The sequence below is a fragment of the Gossypium hirsutum genome, chromosome A12 (genome assembly GCF_007990345.1).
Source record: "Gossypium hirsutum isolate 1008001.06 chromosome A12, Gossypium_hirsutum_v2.1, whole genome shotgun sequence".
NCBI classification, from domain to species: Eukaryota; Viridiplantae; Streptophyta; class Magnoliopsida; order Malvales; family Malvaceae; genus Gossypium; species Gossypium hirsutum.
The window spans coordinates 2136999-2153569 of record NC_053435.1 but is presented as its reverse complement, the minus strand read 5'-3'; the positions used below and the strand labels follow the sequence as shown (position 1 = coordinate 2153569).

The following is a 16571-nucleotide window of genomic DNA, read 5'->3' as shown; positions in this document are numbered from 1 at the left end:
ATGATTACAAATTAGGGGGAAGACCTCTATTTATAGTTAAACTCCCACAGATCCAACGGTATAGTTTAAATTATATTGACAAATGAGATTGAAACCTATATGAGATTCCTAAAAGATTTAAACTCTATACAATCTTATCCCTTAGGATTACAAACATTCACTATAATAACTCTAGTTTTACTAGAGTATTTCATTGAGCTATTAAGGCTTCTCCATATGTTCTACAAATTGGGTCAATTCATATGGGCTAAGCGAGCCCATTTGATTAATCGACCTCCATTGGTAATTTTGTGCGCAATGGTCATGGAATTTGATCTATGGTCTGTGACACAAGCACATTGTAATTGCTCTATAAATTAGACATTCACGCATAAGCGATAAGTCAAACTAAAATCGTATCATGCTTTTCATTATTCAATAATATTGTATTCATTTAGTGCATGTGAACATATACTAAAATCACATTGGATACACAAGTATCCAGCCAAATCTTGTGAATTCACAAAGTACAACAATATGATAAAACATTTACATTATTCTAATGTGTGCAAAGTACTCTTAGCTAACCTATCTCTATGAGTTCTCAAAGTACAAAATACAATACTCCTATATACATAACCACCTTGTATAAACACATATGTAAAGGGCAATATATAATCTATGGCATACCAACTATACTTGATAAGCTTTTCTTTATCATTACAAGGGTTGTCAATAGACAAATTATACTTGGTTCACATCTATAGATAGGGGTGTAAAAATTTCGGGTAAAATCAAATTAATTGGATTAACCGGCTGAATTTGTTTAATCGGCTGAGGGTCGGTTAATAATTTTTTGAAAGTTTGGTTAACAGTTAATTCAGTTCGAAATCGATTAGTTAACTGAATTAACCGAACTTAATAAATAATATTATAATATATAAGTATTGGTGTTAATTCGGTTAATTTTTTATATATTTTATACTTGTTTTAACCAAAAATAAAAAACATATAAATCTTTAAAGAACCTTAACAAGTGAAATTCTTTTGTTCCTTAGCTCTTTGTTTTCTCGAGCTAAAATCTTAACAGGTTCCTCTTTATAAGTCAAATATGGTTGCATTTCTATCGTCTCAATAAAGATAACGTGCACAAGGTCGATTCTATATATTTGAAGCATCGATCCATGAAAAACATTATAAATGCGCTCTAATTCATGTAGTAATTGTTGGGAAATGTGTCCATGTTGTAGGAAATGTGTAATTATTTTCTATGTATTTGAACGATGAATAAATAAATTTCACATTTCACTGTTATGTCTTTTGAATTTCTGTCTTTCATATTTTGCATGCATCGCGAAATTGTGACAAGCAAATATTAGCTCATTGTTTTCCTAAGTTCAAACTGATGATAAGTGGCATTGTAAGAATGTTTCATTGTGAGACAGACAACTTACTTCAGTGGATAATCTAAACGAGTCTGTCATTCCCTAAAAGAATCAAAGTGAGCATTTGATTCAAATACTAAGAAGGATTATTACGTCATCTACAATTCTAATTGTAGAGATGGCCAGTCTTGGCTATCAGAGCAATTGAATCCACGAGTAGAAACATAGATATATTCATTAATAGAATGATATATTGGGCTGGACCCAAGATAAATTAATTTTGAATCCGTTTGTAAATTAATTCACTTGTGACATTCATTGTGTGATTTACCTAAACCATGAGCTATTCACTGACCATGCGTATGAAACTCATGTGCTTTGATATAAGTGGAGGCTTATGCTCTAAAGATGATTTAGTCGATAGCCAGTATGTTGGGTACAGGACTTGTGTATGACATAACTTTACTAGCAACAGTGGAATTCATAGCTCAATTAAAGAATTAACGATATCCTCTTATTGACAGTGATCATATTAATCATTAAGAAGACACAACGATGACAATGAGATAAAATAAGATTGTATTGAGTGAACGAATTTAACTAAAAGGAATCAAGGATATCATATTAATCATTAAGAAGACACAATGGTGACAATGAGATAAAATAATATTGTATTGAGTGAACGAATTTAACTAAAAGGAATCAAGGATATCATATGAGGGTAACACACATATGACAAGGTCATTGGATAAAGTAGTTGGATGAATTGCTTTCGTAAAGAGTATACAATAAGGAGTTTTCAATCATGGTACTTCTTATGGACTAACTCCATAATTAAGTAATTGCGAATTATCGGAGCGATGCTTCTGCACATAATTGTAATTACTAGAGCCTAATTGTATATGTCTGATTGGTCCAACCACTAATTCAATAAAAGCTCGATCAGACTGTATTTGAATTAGAAATAAATTTTATGACTTTGGAAATAATTTAATTGAGTTGATTTATTCAATGTGGAATTAAATTGGGCAGTCGTAAGAATTGTTTAACTAGAGAATTTGATTAAAAAAATTTCTTGAAAATTTAATTTGGAAAATATAAGTGATTTTTGAGAAAATTAATTTTGGTCAAGTAAAATTAAATTAATCAAATTAATTAAAATTAATATGATATTTTTAGAAATTCATTTTCAAGTCGAAAAATTGACCCAATGGTAATTGAACTTGAAAATTAGACTTGAAATCATAAATTGAGCTCGGAAGCCCAAAATCGAGACCAAGACCCAAAAACTGGTCTAACAAGGTTTGGTATGTGAAACCGAGCCGGCGGTCCAACCAATGGCTAGACCGGATCAGTCAGGCCATCACTAGCTAGTCTTTAGAGCATAAGCCTCCACTTATATCAAAGCAAATAAGTTATATACGCATGGTCAGTGACTAATTAAGAATTTAGGTAAATCAAACAACGAACGTCACAAGTGAATTAATTTACAAACGGATTTAAAATTAATTCATCGTTGGTCCAATCCAATGTATCATTCTTTCAATGAATACATCTATGTCTCAACCCGTGGAGTCAACCGCTCCAATAGCTAAGACTAGTCATCTCTTCAATTGGAATTGTAGACGACAAAATAATCCTTCTCAATATTTGAATCAAATGCTCACTTTGATTCTTTTATGAGATTGTGGACTTATTTAGATTATTTACTGGAGTAAATTGTCTTTCTCGCAATGTAAGTGTTCTTAGAGTGCCGCTTATCATCAGTTTGAACTTAGATAATCAATGAACTAATATTTGCCTGTTACAATATCACTATTTATGCAAAATATGAAAAACAAAAATATAAAAGACATAATAGTTAAATGTGAAATTAAATTTATTTATTTATTCATCGTTCAAATAAATAGAAAATAGTTATATATTTACTACAATATTGGCACATTTTCTAATAACCAAACCAAAAACCCATCCCCTATATATACTTAAAACCGTGGGAGGCCGGACGCAATCTTCAAAAATTGAATTTCTTTTTTCTAATGTTAATTGAGTAAAAAAAAGTTGGACTTGTCATGTTGCTGACACGATTGAAGTGATATGACCAGTCAACCATGATTTTCTCTATTTATTTTTTTGTCCTCCCTTTTTAATTTTTAAAAAATGACTCAATATTTTTTACTTTATGCGTAAATATCCCTTTTTTTCTTGTTTTTTCCACCCCACTCCCTCTCCCACTTTTTTTCTTTCTCATTCCTCGGTTTTTCTTTTCTTTCTTATTCATTTTTTTCCCACACTTTCTTTTTTCCTCATCCTTCCTTTTTTCTTCTATTTAAAATTCTCCCCAATCTTTATTTTTTTCACCATTTCGCCCCTTATATTTATGTTTTTTTAATTATGCCCCTTATCAGACGATTAATTCACATTGCGGAAATAATTTAAATAGAAATTATTTTAGTCTGACAACATTTCAGATAACTATTAATTTACATAATTCAGAAATTATATTTTACAAAATATAATTTTACATTGGCAATATTACAAAATAATTTCAAATAACTTACTTTAGTACATGATTTACATTTTCCTACATTTTAAAAAAATGTTGAAAATTGAAACATAAAAATTACAACAGAACATAAACAACCATTTTTAGCGACAACACTAGCAAATTTCTCAATAATAATAAAACATAATTAAACGGTGATTTCGATTTTGTTCAAGACTAACATCATTGTGTCTTACTAATTGGAAAATACCATGTTTAACTGCAACATGAGCAAGTCCACCGAGCAAGTTTCTTGGTACTAATATTTTGCAGCTCGGACGCTGTTGATATTGATAATATCACCCACGCTATTCAACTGAGATTCCAATCTTCAAACATTCAGTTGGCCTAGAGAATACCAAAAAATCCATACGTTGGTTGCATAACCAATTTGAAATCGTTACTGTCCTACCATAGCCAATGAAAAGACTTACATAACCAATTTGAACCCGTTACCGCATAAATCACTAGCAATCGAGACCCTTATTTTTACTTGAAATCATCACCACATATGAGATTAAGGAATCAAATCTAAACTCCTGAAAAGGACCCGAAAAGGACAACTAAATTTTTCGGTGTCGGAGCACCACCGCATCATTGTTAAATAAAACATACCTTCAAATTATAAAATTATCTAAACAAATAGAAACACAATAAAATAAAATAAAAAATCAGTCCTGATCTCCCTCCGCTTCGTCCTTTAACATAATAAACTTCTAAAAAAAAAACTCTTCACCTTACATTGATTTTTCATTTGGTTATAGTATATATATAGCCATTTGGTAACACCAATGATATTGGCACCACAAAAAAATAGCAGAAAAAAAACACATGGTGACGCCAATGTTAGTGGCACCACCAAAAAATTTACAACACCAAATAAAAAATCATTTAAAAAACATAAAGAACACTTAAAAAAAGGGATTGAGGATTGGTGATGTCAATCTATTTGGCACCACCAAAATTCTGATATTGGTGACGCCAAATAGATTGACATCACCTTAAACAAAATTTTCACTCCCACGAAATACAAGTAATTAAGGTATTGGAGGGAGTATTTATACTAGTAATATAAAATACATTGGCACCACCAAAAGAATATTTTTTTAAGCAATCAAGTCAATCATTGTCTAACGTGGCAGGGTGGTGACACCAATGAAATTGATACTGCCCATGTTTACTATTCATTTCAGATCATTTATGTATTTAATTAAAAAAATGGATCATTTTTATAAATAATAAAAAAATATTCTCACTTAAACATACATATATTTATTCGTATTGAGATTCTTTTTAAAATATTCATATTTAATATTTATTTTTTAACATATAATCCAACACTTTATCTTTCTAATATATCTATAATTATATGTATGAAAGATGATTCCGGATTCATTAACTTTCAAATCAAGGTAACATAAAGTGGGAGTTGCATGTAGCATGCAATGCTTATAGTGATCGCGAAATGGAAAATTACTCGCTTTGAGCTCGATGTGACTTTGCAACTAACATTGGCACCCCTTTTTTTCTCTGTATATTAGACTTTGAGCGATTTGATTTGATTCGAGCTTAGCTTTAATTAATGCCTACATTGTGGGTTTAGATAGTTTTTGCCTCCCACCGCTTTACAAACTTCAAAATATATTGACCCAGAATGATGCCAAAATCTGAATCTTGAAATATTCCCTGTTTTCTTTCCAGTTATAATCATTGGATCTTATATGTATTTGATACGATGTATTTACTCAGATCCTAAAATAAAATCATGTGATCTGCTTTTAAAGTGATAAAAATATTAAAATACACATCTGTAGACAATCCCTTCCCTAACTCAATTTAACTTTAATTAAATTATTTAAAAACTTAATTAAGTTGCAAGAGGAAATGAATCATCTCTGCTAATTTTGACTGTTTTATCTTTTAAATAATTTAACAAAGCAAAATGAGTTAGGAAAGAGATTATCTATAGATGTATATTAAGTATTCTTGAAGGATGGCATCCATGTTTGTCAACTAACCTGCATGCCCAAAACAAAGTGATGTCCATAAAATGCAGTATCTATTTACATATCAAATCTGCAGATCCAACACTTCCCAGTAAGTTAAGTAATACATACAACCCAGATTACATACAAGTCAATCGCATAAAGTCTCAAAACAAATACGCTTCTCTTAAAAAACAGTAGCAGGAACTCGGGTCATGGATCATAACAATTAGAAGAGTCAGCTTATTTATTACTATCATATAGTATTTGCCATCCAGTTGAAAGCTTCAGTCTCCATGGTTATAACCACTTTTAATGCAGTGGACTCAAAATGCTGTACAGAGGTGGTGGTTGTTGTTGTTAACCTTAATGTTAGAAGAACACTCTTGTTGAATAGGACCAGTAGGGCCACATAGCCTGGTTCTTTTTGGTTCAGATATCGCCACGCGAGAAATCGCAACAGTTAGAGCATCAACCAATGCGCTGTCTTGCACTTCTGACCTTGTATATGAACTATTAGATGATAAAAACAGGAAAGAATCATCATTGAGAAAGCCATTGGGTATCATCTTGCTTCTCTCTGACACAACCCCAGGTGAGATGGTCAGTTGTGGGGAAGCCGGTTTTTCATGGTTTCCCATTTTTGTCTCAAAAGCAGCCATTCCCAATGTTGCTTCAGTATGGAACAATATCCATGGATGCCCTGGAACATTTTAGTCATAAATGCATCAAGAGGCACAATCAAGAACTTGGGTACTCCGGCATTTAATACTCTTCATAAAACTACAAATGAACCATATAAGTATATGAACTCTACTCGATTTCCCATAAGGATATATGCACAAACTACAGTCGTATCTAGTGCCGGAACTAAAACTACTTGGCCCATAAGAGGTCAAGAAACTGACTTAAGATTGCAATAACCCGTGGATGCTTCAGTAGCATTCACCATTCATGGAATCAGGATTCATGAGTGTAAAACATGAAAATGGCATGCTACTAGTTTCCCAGAAAAAAGCCACCGATGAAATATTTATTGAATAATTTACAATGTTTGGCAGATTAATGAAACCGTTCTTTACAGGTGTTGCCTTAACTAGATATCTTATACTGTGATATGCAGCCTTATATAATCTAGGGGGGAGAGCACGGTATGCTTACCTAATACTTCATCAGCAGTTAACCTCACTGAAACATCTCTTGCCAGCATACGTGCAACCAGATCTCGTGCAGGTTGAGATATGGATCTCCATGCACCATTCTCAAAATCAAGGTCAGCATTCTTAATAGCCTCAAATACTGAATCCAAAGTGTCACCATGGAATGGAAGCACACTAACCAAGAGGGCATGAAGGAGGACACCAGCACTCCAGATGTCAACTTTTTCCGAATAATGGCCTGTTAGAACTTCTGGGGCAACATAAGCAGGACTGCCTACCACACCTGTCAAGCTCTGACCTAGAAGAATGAAAGCAAATTGTTCATTTTGACTAAACTTCCCATAAGTGAATGATGTAAAAGAAACGGTATAAAACTAAAAATGGAAAGGCAACATCGAGCAAAACACAAAAATAATGAACCATTATAGACATAGATGGAACAACGCATTTTATTTCAAAAAAATTCCATTACATGTCATTTCACTAAAAAGAGGGTCATGCTACACAGCTAACAGGATCAACTTATTTACTTCATTTCCAAAAGATAACTTTGGACATCTTGCTTGTCAACATACCCTCACGGCCCTATAAGAATCAATGTAGAAACAATGCAGTTAATACATGAGTTTATCCAAAAAAAAAATTCTGCGCCAGTCATGGTTTAACACACTAATCTACTGATGAACTCGAAGCAGTTCAACCAAAGGAGAAGATGTTAGCAGATGCTGTAACAGTGGGAAAATAAATATCAAGAATCCACTACAAATTTACAAGCTTAAATGATAAAGACTTCAGAACATATCCATGAATATTGTAAGACCAAAATAAATTTGGTAAAGAAAAAAATTACCATTTGACATCCTCACAGCTAATCCAAAATCTGCGAGCTTCATCTGTCCAGTAGCTGTGAGAAGGATATTCTCAGGCTTTATATCCCGATGAACAACACCCATATCATGGCAATATTTGATGACTAGAACCAGTTCCTTGAGTATATTAGCGGCATGGTACTCTGAATAATGCCTCTCTTTAGCCATCTGATCAAGCAGCCGTCCCCCAGGGCAAAGCTCCATCACAAGAAAGAAAGATTTCAGATCCTCATACACTGCCTTCAATGTCACAATACCAGGATGACCAGAGAGGTGTTGCATTATCTCCACTTCCTGATGCACAAGATCTTCACCTTTGCGTAACGTTTTGCATGCAAACTCTTCGCCATTCACCTTACTTCGACACAATACAACCGATCCAAATTTTCCACTCCCAATTGTTGCACCCAAATCAAAATCTTGCTCAATCTTCTTTTTCCGACCAAATTGAGTTGCTGCCTCAATACACCCAATTTTCCTCTTAAGGCCCCTATTGGGTGGTTCCAAAGATGCACTCCCACAAGGTGGGGCAGTGGCAATCCCTTTGACTACTCTCGTAACAGAGGCAACAGCTACTTTAAGCACTTCATCTTCCTTACGCTTCCTTTTCTGCCTCGAGTAATCTTCCAGTGACAAGTGAGGCCAAACAACCGCTATAGGAGAAAAGGACCTACGACATGATGGCAACATTTCCGAGCCCTTCCTCTTATTCCCAAGGGTTTCCATTGAACATTTCAAGGAAGACTACTTGCCAACATTTCTAAAGGTTAACTACTAGGCACTAGCAACCCAGCAAGGTAATGGATTCACTGAGTTAATAACATAACTCCAAAATTTCTCAAACATAAACTCAACAACTAAGTTCCTTAAAAGCAAAAATTATGTATAAACTACACTACCATAAAGTTAAATATTTGAGCACTTCCTGCATTTCCGGAAAAAGGTATTCAGATGACACCATTATTCTATTCATTTATTTATCAATTAAACTTTAAACACAAAGGTGAAGAAGCCATTCAGAGAAGGTTAAAACTTAGACACTGGAAGCCGCTTGTTCTTCTTCTTTCGAGCCATATCAACAGACATATAAAACATTCTCAGTATCGATCTGCTTTGTTCTGCAAATACAACCTGATAAGATAAGAAATCAAAGAACTAATGAACCCCAAAATGAGTAAAGGAAAAGCAAAGGTACGCAACTATCAAAAGAAAGAGAGGACAAAATCAACAAGCTTCGTCATCTTTTTCTTTTTTCTTTTTTGGTTCTGAATAATAATCAGAGGAACAAGAACCAGTAGTTTTTCTTTTTGGACTAGTTAAGAAGTAATAAGAACATATCCCTGAATTCGTTTTAAAAATATTATTTTAAAAAATAAACCCAGAATCTGTAGAAAGTTTCTTCCCATTTGCTTAGTCATAAACCAGAGATCAGAGAGAATCAAAACAAGAACAAAATAATAATAAAAAAGTTTAAGTGATAAAATCAGATCAATCACAAGGGTTTTAGTTAGAAGAACATTAAACCCCATTACTCACCGAAGAGGGAAAGAGGGTTTTCTGAGGAATAAAAACAGATTTCTATGAAAACCAAGTGCTTGTTCTAAGATAATTATATACAACCAAAAAAGAAAAGAAGGTTACCTTGATGGAGAGGGAAAACAGATGAAAGGGAATATGGGGATCATGAAGTATTAAAAGAAGATGGGTTTGATGGAAAGGGAAAGCTTCTTCATGCTTTGATTGAAAACTAATATACTATACTAAATTATTTTCTTTCCTTCTTAGTGTCAGAGAAAAGAAAAGAAAAGAAAAGAAGATGAAAAGAAGCGTGACCGAGAGAGAGAGTGCGTTGCTTCCACGGTGTCTGCCGCTCTTTTGTCCTTCCCCGCCTTTTTATTAACTGCCAATCCAACTCGCTTCTCCCTATTTACGTACCATTTGTTTTTTTCCTAATACCCTTATGTTACCTAAATGCTCAACTTGGTCATTAATTTTTTCCCAATTTTAATATTTATTTTAACACTTACGTTAAATACCATTACATGGCCTAATAAATATTTGATATATGTGTTAGGTACTTAATTGAAACAAAAAAAAGTTAAAATATCAAATTGAATATTAAAAATAAAATTAAATATTTCACTAGAATAAGAGAAAACTCAAATAACAATTTAAAAAAAATTCAAGTACCAAAATGAGCATTAAAGACAAACTCAAATGCCAAATTGCATGACTATTCATATGATAAAGTATTGAGAGTGGTTAAATAAGATGAAGGATACATAGGGTAGAATTTGAAAAAAAGAAAAAGAAAAAGAGAAGAAGAACCCTCCTAATGCTATGGACAAGGATAGCCTTCTATTCACCTTAGTTCTTGACATCTTACTCAATCACCAATCAAGACTTCGTTAGTAAATAAGATCTCGCCAACTATGAACTTCATAGGCAAGTATACACATAACACATGTAATTCTTTTAATTTATCACTAATGACAAGTGTTAGATTATTTTTTACGTAGATTACACATAGATCCCTGCTAAATCCATGTCAATCATATTGATAAGTTCACCCTCCCCTATAAATATCCATCCTTAACATTAAGTGGGAATTTTTTTCTTCCTCTTGAGCTCTCCCCTTTATATCTTTTGCATCCTTTCTTTTCTTAGTCTGGACACTTTTTTATTGCGTAGAGTGTTATTCTTTGTGTCTTCCCTTCTTTGACCTCAATATATAATCTTGCTATTAATGTGGTTTGAGTGGAAAGATGAAAAAATTATATAAAAATATTATTTTCACTTCATTCATTAATTGGTAAAATTGAAAAACGAGATAAAAAGAAATGAAAATATTAAAAATGCATACTTTTGAATAATTAGCTGACATCTCTTTTATTTTCTCTCTTATTATTATTTCAATTTTAAATTATTTATTTTTATGATTTGGGATGAAAAATGAACAATTTGCCTATTTGTTTTCTCTCAATTTTCTTTCTTATTTTCTGCCCTTCTTTTCTATCTTTTTTTCACTCGATCAAGCACACTTTAAAGTTTAGGATTTATTTATTTTTATTTATGATACATTTGATTGGAGTATTCTTTTTTACATGTTTTAGCACTTGAGTTAACAATTTACTAATTTCAATTGGTAATTTTTTACATGATTTGTTTGTGATAAAGAAAATGATTTTTTTTTTGTTTACTTTTTTTTCAAGAGTCTTACTCGCCCTTCGAATAACAAGTTTAAATTTGTAATAATTATTCTCTATTTTATGTCTAACTATTTTTAGCACAAATGTATTAAATGAGTTTTCTCTTCATGGGTATTACACTTGTTATTAGTGTTTATGCCCGGCCTTTTTGGGTTAAAATTTAGCCTAGAATTTTTATCCTTGAGCTGACTTGATCTAACCTATTTTACTGTTAAAAATATAAAAATATTTTTTTTTATTTTTCTTTAAATAGTGTGAATCAAACCATTAAGATTGACCTAGGCAAGTTGAAGTGAAGTAGGGCCTGGAAATTATTTTAAAATTTAGAATGAAGCCTAAGGTTTATTTTGGACGGGCGGTGTGTTTACCTCCGGTGAGGTTAAAAACAGTGATGGCGGTGAAATTAGTTAATGTAGTGGTGAGATTAAAAACAACGGTGGGGTGTGTGTTTAAATTTAAAAGCAACTGTAGCGGTGAGGTGATAATAGAAAATAACTATTAAGGACATTAGATTAGAAATAATATATAATAGAAGTTTTTTAAATTATTTAACTTTTAAGAAATTATCAAAATATGTGAATTTATAAATTCATTTAATAAAATATTAAAATGTATCTTCCGATATTTTATTATATAAAATAGAAATTTTTAACATTTTTAAATCAAAATAATTAGAATTTCAAAATTAAAATAAATAATCTAAAATTAGTTAATCCAAGGAATGGTAAATTAAAATTTCTTTTGATAATAACTATATTAGTTTGATATAAAATAATGGGGAAAATGTTTATTATTTTAAATTAATAAAATTATCTTAAAATTGAAAATACAAATTTATTGAAGTAGAAGGTAAATAAAGAAAGAGACAAAAAAAAGTAAAATTGGAGAAAAAATAAGAATAAGGGTGTAAAAGGAAAAATGACTACCAATGGGATGTTGGAACATTTGACTAGAGCATAAAGCTCTAGTGGAGAAATCGGTGTCTAGTGTGCTGAGTGATGCTCCAATCGTTCTGCTCTTTCCAATCCAAACGGATTGGTACGGTGCGATTTAGCCGAAAAATACTCCAAACAAACTGAAATGAGATCAAACGGGCATTCAAAAGAAGTTTTACTCAACTTACCTGGTTAAATTTTCCCTTTGCGGTTAATTTAGAGTGGTGAGATAAATCAATAGTATAATTAGTAGAAACTGTGCAATTAAGCAAGGGTATGTAGAGCCCCAACTTCAGATCTCACTCCTACAGATATCAACGTATTTCCTGTATCTTTTTCTATTGATTCATGTGGATTGGTTGAGTAAACAATATTCAACTTCAGGGATGACTTTACAAAACAAAGTTTTCCCCTTACATCAATTGGATAAGAATGAGAAATTGTATACAACATCGACATATTTGCCTGCTGCATTCTCTAGCCATACAAACCCTTTCTTAGTGGGTAAACATATTCTAGAATCCAACAAATTTCCACAATATCCCTCAAGACCAGAGACTGATATCCATTCACAATCTTTAACTAAAATCAAAGCTGCAGGGCAGGCATGCATGTCAAAGCCCCCTTTTGCATGGAGACTGATAAGATGGATGCTTAAAGTTGAGATATTTGCTGTTGTACAACCACAAGAAGTTCGCCGCTTTGCATGTAAAAGGGGGCAGCAATCATCATACAACAAGAATCATTTTGTCTCAAAACCTCTACTTACAACTGCAATGTTTTTTTTCTATATAAAACTGATGATTCAACATGGATCCTGTTTTCATGAGCCTCGTTTCTGTGTATTATTTAGACAAGTTTCGCATCATCTATTTGTCAAAGTTTCTTCATATTACAGCAAATATTAATAATAATAAAAAACCCACAGCTTATTGGGGTTCCCAAGTCTGACCTGAAAGTAGATTACAAAAAAGAAGTGAAGGATCAAAAGCTCCTCAATGGAGGATTTGTATTGTGGATCTTGTTGTTGATTATAGGCAACGAGAATTTCCCACTGTAAGAAAATGATCTTCTCATGAAACCTGGCTTATTTTGCAAGGATCTACCTATGGAAGATTGACACATAAATCTGAGCAAATTTTGATTCCCTGCAACTCTCCTTGGAACAATCCTGACGCTCGGTTCTTTCCCTTTTCCGCTTTCATTATCTGAATTGCCATTAGACGACCCCTCTGGATTACTACCATTTATAAGATCCTCGCTGATCTGAGAAGCTGCCATGGAATTCAATGAAACTGATCTTCTCATAGCTTGAATCCCATCCTCTGTTCCCGAACTATCACCGTTGTTTCTCTCACTTTCAACTGCCAATTCATCTCTCTCTTCCTCCTCCCTTATTTCACTTGTTCCACCATCATCAGGTCCTTCATTATTATCATCTTCCACAATCACAACTTGGGTTTCTTCAGTTCTTCCCGGATCTTCATTATTTACCCCGGACGACGACGGTCCTCTATTACCGGGGTTGGAAACAATAGGTGCTCGGCACATAGGACAAGTGGTGTGCGATCTAAGCCAAGTGTCAATACAAGGAACGTGAAAAGCATGGTTGCACTTGGGCAACAGCCTGAGACTCTCGTCTTCTTCGAACTCGGTCAAGCAAACAGCGCAGTCGGTTCCTTCCACAAGACCCTCGCCTCTCTTATACTTACAAACCGCGATTGAACGGATGATGGACGGTTGCAAGCCAACGGTGTTGATATACCAGATGGGATGGTCAACGATAGGACCATGATTTTCATCTAGGAATTCATCTCGGGTTTCATCCGTTTCGACCTCCGATGACCTGCTCCGACCATTAGACCGTCGTCTATAACACCAGACATAGTAAGCAAAACAACAGAGAACCAGAAAAGCGGCGGCGAGGATAGTTGAAGTTATGATCAAAAACTTGTTGGGTTTATTTGAATGAGAACCGGAATCCGAAAAAGGGCTCGGAGGAGGGTATATATCAACATAAGGAGGTACATAAGGGGGACAAAGAGCAGGACATATTTCAAAACATGATGTAACACAGAACTGGTAACAAATGGAACAATCATTTGTTGAGGTTTCATTTATAGAATCAGCCATCAACTTTCTATGTTGGAAACCCATTTTACAGGGACCAACAATCAAACATCAAAACAAAAAGATTTCAGCAAACAAGAAGAAAGAAATCAAAAGATGGAAGAAGCAGAAGTAGGGAGAAAACTAGGGGAGGGGTTGGTGGGTTCAAACAACTACCGTATTTTATCATCAAAAGAAAAAGAAAAAGGAGGAAAAGACACAAGAACGAAATATGAATTTTTTTTATTTGTTTGATGTTTTCTCTCTCTGTGTGTTTCTGACTTTTTGTGGTTGGGTTGTTAATGTTATGGCAGTTGAATTTGGACCATATGCGCCATGATTGAGCTTAGTACATACTGAGTCCAGTTACAACCCACATTAGGAAGATCTTATACTTTTGAAAAACAAAATATTTCGGTATGAATGATTCATAGTTATTTATGTCCAATTTTAAAATTATTCATATTTATAATTTTAACCTTATTAGCATAATATTTTATGTATTTTTTGGTAACTTTGAATAAAAATAATTGTAAGTAAGGGTGTATTTGACAAAATTTAAAATAAAAGTTTTGAATAAGATAAATAAGTAATTATTTATTACTTAATATTAGAAAATATTAAGTTATTTTTTATTTAAAAAATTACATTAAAATTACGATATTTCACTTTTATTTAGAATTATCCAAATAAGAAAATTTATACTGAATAGTTAAATTTTAATTATGACTTTTTATTTTATTTAAATTATATAAAATGGTACAATTTCAATTTTGATCTTCATATTATACTTTATTTTTTTTACTTAATTCAGTATTTCAATGTTTATAATTCCATTTATTATTTATATAAAAAAAGTCTTAAACAATCTTGTCAGCACATGTGTCTTCTTTCTTTTCTTTTTTTTTTTTTATGTTTTGTTCTATAAGGTGGCAGTAAAATTTTAGTATTGATTAAAGTTTAGGATTTAATTTATATTTTAATTTGACATAATTTTGTCATCTACTTTATCAATGGCATAAGTTGGTCTAAATATTTAACATCCTTAATTATTACAGTTAAAATATTGTCATAATTTTTTCTTAAAAGCACATTTCTAACATATACAAAAAAAAAATCTATTTCGGTATAATAAGTACACCTTTCTAACACTTTGGTATAATAAGTCTGGAATGAGTATTTCTCGGAGAAACTCCGGCCTCAACATTTTAATCGAAATAATCAATAATTTGGACTAACTAAAAGTAGAAGAACCAAATTGTATCAAATTAAATTATAGATATTAAATCTTAAATTCATACATAATAAACGGACCATAATCGTATTTTGACCTAAGACAATTTAATTAAAAAAAAAGTTGACTTTTATAAAAAACAAATTTAATTAAAATAAAGATAATTACAATCATAATTATTTTATATATTAAACTTTTAACAAACATTTAATATATATAAATAATTAAAAAATTGAAGTCTAACGAAAGCGGGCAAAACATTCTAGTATTATATTAATAATAGGTAATTATTTGGTTGAAGTTTTAATTCTACAAGCGAATTTGAGATTATGGTATATACAACTTATGAAATTTTTTTATACTTTACAAGCGGGCTAAAGGTGTGACAAGTGTCTTAAAAGATATAATAAAAAATTAAATATATAAATAAAGAGGACACTTGTCATATTTTCAACCATATTTGTGATACCCACTAATTAAATTTAATTACCAAAACATGTCACAATTGTATAATTACGAACAATTACACCCAAATTCAATTACTAAAATAATTTTTTAAACATTTTATTTAAATTTTCCAGCTCATCTAAATTAAAATAGTATTCAACATAAAATTGATTTTACATATCCCCTTATAAAAACTGATTTTACATTTTAATTTCTTAGCACAATTTATTTAGATACAATTAACTGTGAATGATTTATTTTTAAATTATTATTTTATGGTTTTTTATATTAAAAGGTAAAATTAAGGGTCGATGGAATTTTAATTCGGTTGATATTGTTGTTATTATAAATTATGGGAGCGTCAATTTGAACATAGTTAAGTACATGATCTCTTTTGATTTAAGTATTTAGAGGTTTAAGGTAGTAATAAGGATTATGTAAAAAAAATTTAAGGAGTTTTTTAAAATTATTTTAACTTAAAACTCCACAAAAAATATGATTTTTATTTGACATATGTTCTCTAGTAAAAAAAAATAGAAAATAAAGAAACTACTGAAGGGTCTAAAATTTTGAAATAGAGAGAGAACGAATACTTAAAAACATATTTTAACCTTTACTTTTAACGCTTAATACATGATTTGGTACACGAGTTTGACATTTTTTTCTAATATAATATTTGTGTTATTTTTTGGTTCAATCCGGTACTTATAGTTG

The 16571-nt window shown here is 31.8% G+C and overlaps 2 protein-coding genes across 4 annotated transcripts; both read right to left on the bottom strand.

The window, feature by feature from the left end:
- Positions 1-5951: 5951 nt before the first annotated feature.
- Positions 5952-9905, bottom strand: LOC107928985 (serine/threonine-protein kinase PEPKR2). Of its 3 annotated transcripts, none has more exons than XM_016860319.2 (4): positions 9757-9905; positions 7905-9054; positions 7056-7352; positions 5952-6597 (listed from the first exon to the last, which is right to left on the bottom strand). In XM_016860319.2, exons 2-4 carry the CDS (start codon positions 8647-8649, stop codon positions 6221-6223), a joined length of 1419 nt encoding a protein of 472 aa, XP_016715808.1. In that variant the 5' UTR covers positions 8650-9054; positions 9757-9905; the 3' UTR covers positions 5952-6220. The 3 variants fall into 3 exon arrangements, with proteins under 3 accessions (XP_016715808.1, XP_016715793.1, XP_016715800.1); XM_016860304.2 differs by having other exon boundaries at positions 9565-9824; XM_016860311.2 differs by having other exon boundaries at positions 7905-9041; positions 9565-9798.
- A 3007-nt stretch (positions 9906-12912) lies between these two features.
- On the bottom strand, positions 12913-14489 carry LOC121210810 (RING-H2 finger protein ATL54). The gene has a single exon (XM_041082435.1). It carries the CDS (start codon positions 14222-14224, stop codon positions 13052-13054), a length of 1173 nt encoding a protein of 390 aa, XP_040938369.1. The 5' UTR covers positions 14225-14489; the 3' UTR covers positions 12913-13051.
- Between the last annotated feature and the right edge of the window lie 2082 nt (positions 14490-16571).

Excerpts from the sequence above, each read along its gene's own strand:
- LOC107928985 (XM_016860319.2), bottom strand. The coding sequence starts at position 8,649 with ATGGAAACCCTTGGGAATAAGAGGAAGGGCTCGGAAATGTTGCCATCA. Across the intron at positions 7,353-7,904 it reads AGCTGTGAGGATGTCAAATG|GTCAGAGCTTGACAGGTGTG; the intron begins GTAATTTTTTTC and ends TCATTCTTCTAG. Across the intron at positions 6,598-7,055 it reads AACTGCTGATGAAGTATTAG|GGCATCCATGGATATTGTTC; the intron begins GTAAGCATACCG and ends AAAATGTTCCAG.
- LOC121210810 (XM_041082435.1), bottom strand. The coding sequence starts at position 14,224 with ATGGGTTTCCAACATAGAAAGTTGATGGCTGATTCTATAAATGAAACC.